This window comes from Trachurus japonicus, chromosome 23 (genome assembly GCF_045865225.1).
Source record: "Trachurus japonicus isolate A0001 chromosome 23, Traja_1.0".
In the NCBI taxonomy this organism is placed as follows: domain Eukaryota; kingdom Metazoa; phylum Chordata; class Actinopteri; order Carangiformes; family Carangidae; genus Trachurus; species Trachurus japonicus.
Window position 1 is genome coordinate 10,711,134 of NC_140929.1, and position 8,952 is coordinate 10,720,085.

At 40.2% G+C, this 8,952-nt stretch overlaps 1 protein-coding gene across 3 annotated transcripts in view; it reads right to left on the reverse strand.

The window, feature by feature from the left end:
- tspan11 (tetraspanin 11) overlaps positions 1–7,585 on the reverse strand; it is a 78,529-nt gene extending 70,944 nt beyond the window's left edge. For all 3 annotated transcript variants that reach the window (XM_085769574.1, XM_085769573.1, XM_085769571.1), the window contains exons 1-4: positions 7,469–7,585; positions 5,358–5,465; positions 3,069–3,260; positions 893–967 (exon numbers count right to left, since the gene is read on the reverse strand). In XM_085769574.1, the coding sequence (XP_085625700.1) occupies positions 893–967; positions 3,069–3,260; positions 5,358–5,444 (354 nt within the window). In that variant the 5' untranslated portion in view covers positions 5,445–5,465; positions 7,469–7,585. The remainder of the gene's footprint in view (positions 1–892; positions 968–3,068; positions 3,261–5,357; positions 5,466–7,468) is intronic.
- Positions 7,586–8,952: the final 1,367 nt, after the last annotated feature.

The following is an 8,952-nucleotide window of genomic DNA, read 5'->3' on the forward strand; positions in this document are numbered from 1 at the left end:
GACAGTGTGGTGCTCTCTGCGGTCCTAGCTGACTGACAGGCAGATGTTCATAAGATAACAACATCCTGAGACCTGTGTTAGATAAACTCCAGACATCAAGGATAATACTCTGATCAGGTGGCACAGACAAACCAGAGACACATAAAAATGATAGCAAAAGAAGCAAAGCTTTGAGATTTATGGTAGACTCTCCATGACTCATCATCTCCCATGTCCTATGGGACAGAACAAGGATCTCTGGGAGATCTTCTCACAAAGGACAAAAAAGGAGAGATAAGGCCAGACATGCACTTAAATCTCAAAGGGTGTGATGCAAACTAAGACAAGAAACGGTGTTCATAAACAACAATTTAAAGGCAAATGGGATTACAGGATTAACAAAACTAATATCAATATTATCATACTGTATGTTCTGATGGCCGCCCTGAAGGCTATCTTTCGTGCATTACAAGTGTTACGTCCCCATACAGTATAACACAAGTGTTTTGTTTCCAAACTCAGAGAAAAACATGAAGACATTGGAACAGAATAAAAGGGGATTTTTAAATTTCTGTAGAGCAATGCTGTTTTAATTTCATTCCCTCAAACGGAGAGGCAGAATCTCTGGTGGTGAAAGCTCATGGAAAAAATCTAAAGTCAATGCTTAAAGTCAGTGGTGTTGAGTAGGGTCTCCTTTATCAACATGTCACTTGTTTCCCCAAGAGGTTTGATATAATCCAAGAGGTGGCTGAAGTGTCAAACAATTGTTCATACTTGTATACTCAATCTTAACAATTAATTTTGTTCAAAATGTTCTTTACTGCACAATTTTAGCTGTTTTGCAGAACGTGCTGCTCTTTCATTGGAGAGCATCATGTCAACTACAAGTTAGTGATAAGGAGCAATCACTTACCCTTTGGTAGTATACATAAGCCAGTACTCCAGCCACCAGTTCAATCAAGAAGATGAACAGCAGGCAGAAGAAATACTGTGGTAAAGAAGAGGGACAGAGAGAAAAGAAAGGAGTAATTCAATAGAGACTTCAATTCATCAGACATACAGTCGTTGCCGCCTGGGCCAAGTCATCTGAGGAAGTTGCTCACACTTGTGATGGCTCAATAAAAACTTATATCAACTGTCATTGTGCTGCATCTGTCACTACTTACACAGATGGCACTGCTGCACAAAAGGAGACAACTAGAAAGTAATTTGACAGAATGTAGAATCAGATTTCTCTCTGGCATCTTTTAAGGAGCTCTCCAAGCTGCTTGAGACCAATTCCATTATGCATCATTATTCACTTCAAAACATCATCTTGGTGAAAACTAAATTAAGGTAGGCCACTTCAAATATTAAATCATCAACAAAGCACAAATCTTAATTTGTATTCTTCATGAAAACAATGAACAATCAACTAAAGCTAAAAAATCAACACATCAGCAGCTAAACACTGGTGGTACTAACTGTAAGCTTCATCTTCAATGTTAATTCACTATTGTACGTAGGAAAATGCAGAGCATGGTTATGTAAAGTGTGTATCGAACGGATCGCCTACACATTTAGGAGTGAGGACGACTGTTGCAGAATGAGCAAGATCAAAACTCCAGCTTTGACTCTGACTAAGGTAAAGCGGACAGAAACTTTTAATCGTTCATACAGTGCTCTATATATCCGACATATACGCAGGCCATGCCACATAGCGAGCACACACACAAAACTAATTAGGCCCACCTGTCGCAGATGGGGACACAACAGTATGACAGCAGCACCAGCGCTTCTTCAATCAAGATCATTACAGCCAGGCAGATGCTGCTACATACCCTGTACAACGCATGAAACAAAGTGATGGCACACTACTAGTCAAACAAGCAGCTGCAGGGAACAAATCATTCCACTGAATTAATACTGACAACACTTAAGCAAATGTTCTCCTCCGTGTTGCCATTATCACAGTTATGTCATGCAGAAACACAGCCTGCTCTGTATCTCTTGGTTACAAGATCTCAAAAAACACTCCAGTCTCTGTGTGGCTGCTGCCCACACAAAATGCTAACGCACGCACACACACACACACACACAAACAGTGGCTGGCATCACTCATTAATCTCCCAAAACTAAACTATAAATAGCACATCAATAGTTGGTATTCAACCAAACTGCACCAGACTTCAAATTCTCTTCAGATGCACTTCTTAACTCCTGCAAGACCATTTCTCTCTTCTATGGCTCTATCCATCAACAGTAGATAGATAGACCTATAAATAGTCCTGCGGCAGTGAAAGTTCACCTCCCGCCTGCTTCTCTCCCATTGGGGCCTGTCTCTGTAAAATAATGAGGACAGTACGGACCCTGTCAGAGTCATTTGTCAGCATCCAGCATAAAACCTTAGACCAAGGAGAGCATGGACGATTTCCAAGCGATCATGTAGTTGTGAAAAGAACACAATCAAACATGAGGGAGAGCATCTACCCTCTCACAAGTTGCCATCAGCACTGCTGCCTACATTCTCATTCAAATTACTATATAAATTCAGTGGACTAAAGGCTGACACGGTGCATACAGAAACTGCATGAGTTTTAGGCGTGCTCTTTGTGGACACTACTATGCACCAATACATAGATTGAGCAGCCAGCCATTTGTTAGTATATAAGGTGAAAACAGACAGATAATTAGAGGCTCCAGGGTCATTTCAGAAAATTAAAGATAAAATTCAAATTCTTTCATTTTTCATTATTTAGGTAGCAAGTTGCAGTTTGATTGAGGTCCACTGGAGCTCATCTTGTTTCTGAAGACGAAACTGATTTATATTTTTTCTTCTCTGCCAGGTTAAATGTCTTCAAACAATTTCACACACCATGGATTTCAAGTCACATACAGTATATCACCAGATAATGTGATATAATAACCTAGTCTTTAACCTAGATTTAGATTTAGTTTCACTGACTACAGTACACCCTATTTAACAATCAAATAGGTGTGAAAACTCAGCTTTGCATCAACACACTTGAAGAATTTAAATAAATCAGAGTTCTTGTGTAACTGTTGAAGTTTACAGCCGTCATCATATATCTGTGGGCCTCCTGTCTCACCGTGGACAGACAGCTTCTCTGTTCCCGGATGACAGCACAACAGCCCAGGAAGCCTGTGACCACCACCAGGCTGCCAGCGAGGATGAGGATATAGGTCGAGACAGCAAAGGTACTGGAGGCAAGCAGACTCAAGTAGTCACTCTTCTCCAGTAGTGTCCAGACTCCAACACCCAAAACAGCAGCTCCACCCACCTGGAAGACAAATTGAGAAGGTGGTGGGGTTATACATGAGAATTTCAAAAGAAAGAGATACTGTGGAACTGATATTGGTATAGCAAAAGGTTTGAGAGGAGAAAACAAGATAACATAAGGGCATCATGAAAAGCTGTGAATTATAAAACAGGGAGAGACATAGTATGGATGACTCAAAGAAAAAACTGTGAAAACAGTAAATGTGTGGGTCAAAAGTGACACAAAAACCAAAATGTAGATAAAACTGTATGAGCCAGGAAGTGACAAATAGGAAGAGAGTTCCATGGCATTGTGACTCACAGATAGAAAAGGCAACAACATGAGAGTAGAGAGAGTGAACAGAGGCAGAGGCCAGGGTAGAATGAAAAGAGAGGAAATAGAAAGAGAAACAGAGAGAAGCGGCCAGGCATTAAGAATAACAGTCACAGGAGCAGTGGGACTTCAGAGGTCGAGCCGGGGCATAATGACCACTTCCTGACAAACAATCCTGGATAACAAACCCAGGGTGGCGTCCAGATCTGTTCCTCTCATCTCATCAGGTTCACAAGCAAGCGGATAGGAAATGCCTCAGAGAGTCTCTCTCTCCCCTTCATCCTCCCACCCCTTTCCATCAAAAGCAAGATTTCCTTATTCACAACAGGACATGTCCAACCAGGGAGGAACCAATGGATGCATGGAGGCTCTGGTGGAACATGACTCTTCTCAAGCTATAGCACATTCAGGACTTTCCTTTTATCTTGTGAGATAAGTAAGTCCAGTTGAATTATAATTAACTGATGAGAAGTTGGCTCAGGACCTTTGTTGCTTGTCACTCCCAATCCCCCTCTAGCAAAGCCTTCTGTAATCTCTCTAATAAAAGGCATAAAATGTCCCACCCATTCAGTTCCAGACTGAGTTTTTAGTGACATGTTAGCTTGAAATGGTTGGAAGAATTGGTAGTCAAGAAAACTTTATTGCATCCCCACTGGTGTTTATGAATTGCAAGTTGATTACTGGTCTGGTAGTTTCCTATTTTTTACTGTATTAGCAGTGCTCTTTGTTAATTAAAAATAAGGAGAAGAAAAACATTAACCACGGTCAAAGCCACAATGTTTTGACAAAATAAGCTCCCCTTCCAAGACTGATGCATGATGCTATGATGCAGTAGTGGGCAAAAAAAGAGAAATCAAAGAAAACACTGAGGAAAGCTATGGATGAGAAGAGGGACACAATATGTTTCCTAAAGAGAAGAGGTTTAAGTTTATGACAGCGCATTAACGCCAAGCCTGAAGATAAAGCTTGATCCTTTTTTCTTTTTAACCTCTCCCACACACACAGACCCATCCCTTCTCACAATCCTCTCTTTGAAACATTTTCAAATTCCGAGGCAGAGTTAAAGTGACCCCAACACCCTGCACAGTCACCGTAAAAGCATACCATTTTAGCAGCAAACTGCAGTATCATAAAGTGCAGTGCCAGAGAGCAGGTTTGATACACTGCTCCCTATTGTAGACTGACAAGCCCTAAATAATCTATGACTCACTTTGGGCCAAGTCCATACAGTAGCTCTGGCTTTTCAGACTCAGAACCCTCCTTCATCCCCTCTCTGTTTCCGTGTGGCTTCTTCTCTCTAATGTCTCTCTGCCTGCAGTTTTAGGGAGCATTAAACATCTTTACCCCCGATTCTTCAAGTACAAAATTATCATTTCACATAAACTTATCAACTCTTAATTATGCCTACAGTACCTATCTCTATTTCAAACAGAGATAAATGCACTAATTACACTTGTCAGTGTTATCTCGCTGCACAGCCTGTCAAAAGAGACTGAATTTGAAACCTATTTAAAGGTCCAGTGTGTAATAATTGGCAAGGTTTATTGGCAAAATCTGAATATACTACCCATGAATATATTTGTGTATAATGTCTTTGCTTTTTGTAGCCGTATAATTCTTTTATATATACATGTCATGGTTTTCTCCCCATTTTACACACTGGACCTTTAATGCTGTTTGAGCAGCAGCATACATGTGCATATGAAATTAGTGGAAAGATTTTCCTGTAGGCTTTTGAGAATGCAGGAAGCTGAAAAAGATGACTCACTACTTACGGCCACTTACCCAGAAGAGAAAGTTGAAAACAAAGAGGAGGTACTTGAGACACACTGTCAACCAGTCCTCCTGGTCATCCTTATGAACCGCTGACATCTTCCTTCCTCCAGTGACCTTCTGAAAGTACAGGTTGTTGAAATTAAAACACTTTAATGCTGGTCAGTAAATACACGCTACAAATTTTCCCTCAGATGGAACAGACTTTGATATTGCAAGACTGTAGATGAATGACAAGCATCAGACTTCTCTGGCTGACCTAAAGTTTTACTTCAATACCAAAAAGCACCATGACAGCAGGAGCGCAGAACAGTAAATACACTGTGGAGCCCATACAAAATTAATAAACTGGTTGGTCACAAAGCCATCTGGCTATTTACAAAAGCGTGTGGGAAAACAAACAGCAACTTTGTACCGTTATCTGACCACAAATCTGTCTGATAATAATCCTAAAGCAGGTAACTGAACCAGTCGGGTAAAATAAACTCAATGCACAAGATAAAAAAGATTAATGTGAAAGCTTTGACAGGTCTGCATAAAATGTGTGCCACAGTAAATGAGACAGATTGTTATTTACTAAAGGGATACAGCTGCCTATCAAATGTCACAACAAAAGCAACATCCCAGCAGCAACATCCAGTCATTTTTTGAGCGTTTATAGTTTGCATCATTCACATCCACACGCCTGTCTGCACACAACTCCTATCTGATCACACAGTAGTGTCAAGTAGCAATCTCAAAGGGCCTTTGGGTATAACTGAGAAAGTCTGTAATATATCAACAATTAAAAGTTAGTGTCACATTTCTGACTTAATCTCCCTAGACCTTCGTTATCCAGGTCTCCATCAGGGTTAACCTTACTAGTAGTTTATTGATGCAGCCTCCAAGTTCACAATGTTATCTCCTGTTGTTATATCCACAAACCACATCTTTAAATAATTCATCCCCCTGAACAGATCATAAACCTCTAAGTCCTGAATTGATCCTGCAGTTTCTGTGCTGTAAATAAAAGGCCATGGGGTGAGAGGCACTTAGATCCATAACATTGATCTACGCTTATCCTTCAGTGAATAGCACCAAAGGAAATAGTCAAACTTCTGTGGCCAAGGAGTCGGCTATAAACATGTCTATCGCATAAGAGTGGATAGTAGGCTACTGTGTTGGATTAATCATTTGCTTAGGAGAAAAACCTTTGGATAACCACAACATGCCTTAAACAAAAAAGACTTGCTACACTTATCTCTAGTAGCTTCTTTTCATATTGCACTGATGTTTTTTTAGCCATACCCGTATCTGCATTCAGCAGGTACAATGGACATTCTTGTACCAGAAGATCCACGGCATACCATTTCTTCAGGAGAAAGTAGTTCAAATTTTACCATTATTGTGTATTAGCCTACATAAGACTTTTCAATAGAGTAAGCACCCATAACTATATCCATGGCTTACCAGAGCTATATGGAGGTTATTGTTGTAGTTTGGACACAGGACTTCATGCTACTATAGCCTAGTGTTGAGGCGACTATATGACAACTACAGGGAAGTTAACCGTCCAGGCCTCACCTGATTAACTCACCTGTGACAGTCTACTCCACGCCATTTAAAATAACTGTCACTTGGACAGCAAACAACATTTTAAGAGCTCTCATACTAAACAAGAAAAGTCATGCTTGTTTTATCGAGTCGTTCCATTACTTAATGTTGTCGCTTTAATACACACTGTTGTTAATACTTGATTTTAAAGCCTAAGATAGTGGTTTAGCTACTTTTCGTAACGAGGCCAGATGCGTTCACTTGTAACATTAGTTACCTGCTGCTGACGTGATTTCTTCTAGGAATTAAATGACCTGCCTCGAAAATGTTGGACTTTGACCAATGTAGGTGTCCTCCGTTGACAAGAGAAAACCATAAATCAAAGGAGTAGACGTCCCTTATGGTTAAAAACAAACTTTCTTGCTCCCTTAGTTATTCAGGACGGGATGTAGCCTACCTTCGAGCATCCTGGAAAAAAAAAAAACATCACTCCACCTGCGACGCTGATGAGCAGGACAAAGTTTAATCGAAATATCTCACCGCTGTATCGATAGACTAACGTTTTCTTCACGAAGCCGAGAAATACTCACCTGACCAAAGGTTTCGTGGGGATAAACGGCCTGGTTTTATTTGATAATCCCGTCAAAGTGCAGAGAGCAGGACACTGCAGCAAGGAGCGTTTTGGTCCAGTCAAGCTTGTTGCTCTCAGGGTGTCCGACAGACAGCACGTTTCTGCGGATGATGCCTTCGGGTGCAGCTCGTATTTTCGAAGTTGTTGAACGGTCTAATATCTGCATAACAGACAGGAATAAAGTCATAGAAGTTACGCGGTATTTTCTGCTTTGAATACTTTTTTTTTCTTTTTTTTAGATCAAATGTAGCCTATTTGCCAAGGCGCAAGAAGGCTGCAAAATGAATCTAAACATCTCATGCTCACACCCTATTTTTGTCTGCAATCCCAAGACTGTTAAATATTACATAAAACACACACACACAAAAAAAAACCAATACAGTTCATACAAATAGTAACAATATAACTACAAAATTCAATAAATTCCAGTTCATTCATCGAGCCAACCTTTATGCTGAAAACATTTCTGACGGTCCCTGAAGGCAGCACCAGTGTGAACTTGAGGAAAGAGTCACAATAGGGAGTGACAGAGAAGGAAATGGAGCTGCTACCCTGCTCCACCGCCACCACAGGCTGAATACCACCCGGCTATTGACAGTACAGCCTTGGTTACAATGTAACCACATACCCCCTGAAGAATTTCACGCTGAGGTGTACATGAATAAACAGAGATAAAGGGGAAAGGAGCACAGACTGTAGTGAACAAAAGCTCAAACTTAGTGTGGACTTTTTTTTTTTTTTTTTTTAGGCCAGGTTATATATAAATGAAATGAAATGAAGAAAAGCAGTGCCCTTACTATCTACTTGGATACATCTCATTATGAATTCAAGTCAAGCCAGTAAGACTAACAATTAATTTTCAAATTGCTCCTCATTAGGCTATGTAAAGTACAACACAAAATGACTGAGCTGAGCGTGTATGTGACCCCAGAGGGAGAGATGGTAATTTGGTATTTCAGCAGTGAGCTGATGAACATTGATTTGATTGTCTAGACTTGTTTTTTGTTTTTTCATTCATTTCAAGACTGATATAGTCATCAAGGAAATGCTAGAATACACAAAACCCAGAAACTTTATTCAGGAAATTTGTAAATGATTACTTAAATAAAGGCATGGGGAAATAAGAACATCTGACTCTATAATAAAACAACACTGTATTCCTTGTGGTATCTTTGTATAGCCTAATTATATTTATGACATAAAAGCCATTCAAATATTGTACTGAGTCATCTCACTCTCATGTTTCACCACCGTGTCCAACCAATGTGCCCAGTGATTTTTTTATGTGACTTTTTGTCATCACAGCAAAATGCCCTCTTTGACCAGAACAGATTCTTCATTATATATTTGCCTCTTTTTTCCACTGCAGTAATTCAATAAGCTTGCAAGCCATTAGGGGTAGATGATGGCTGCAGGGGGGGGGCTCTCTACAGTGGTCACCTG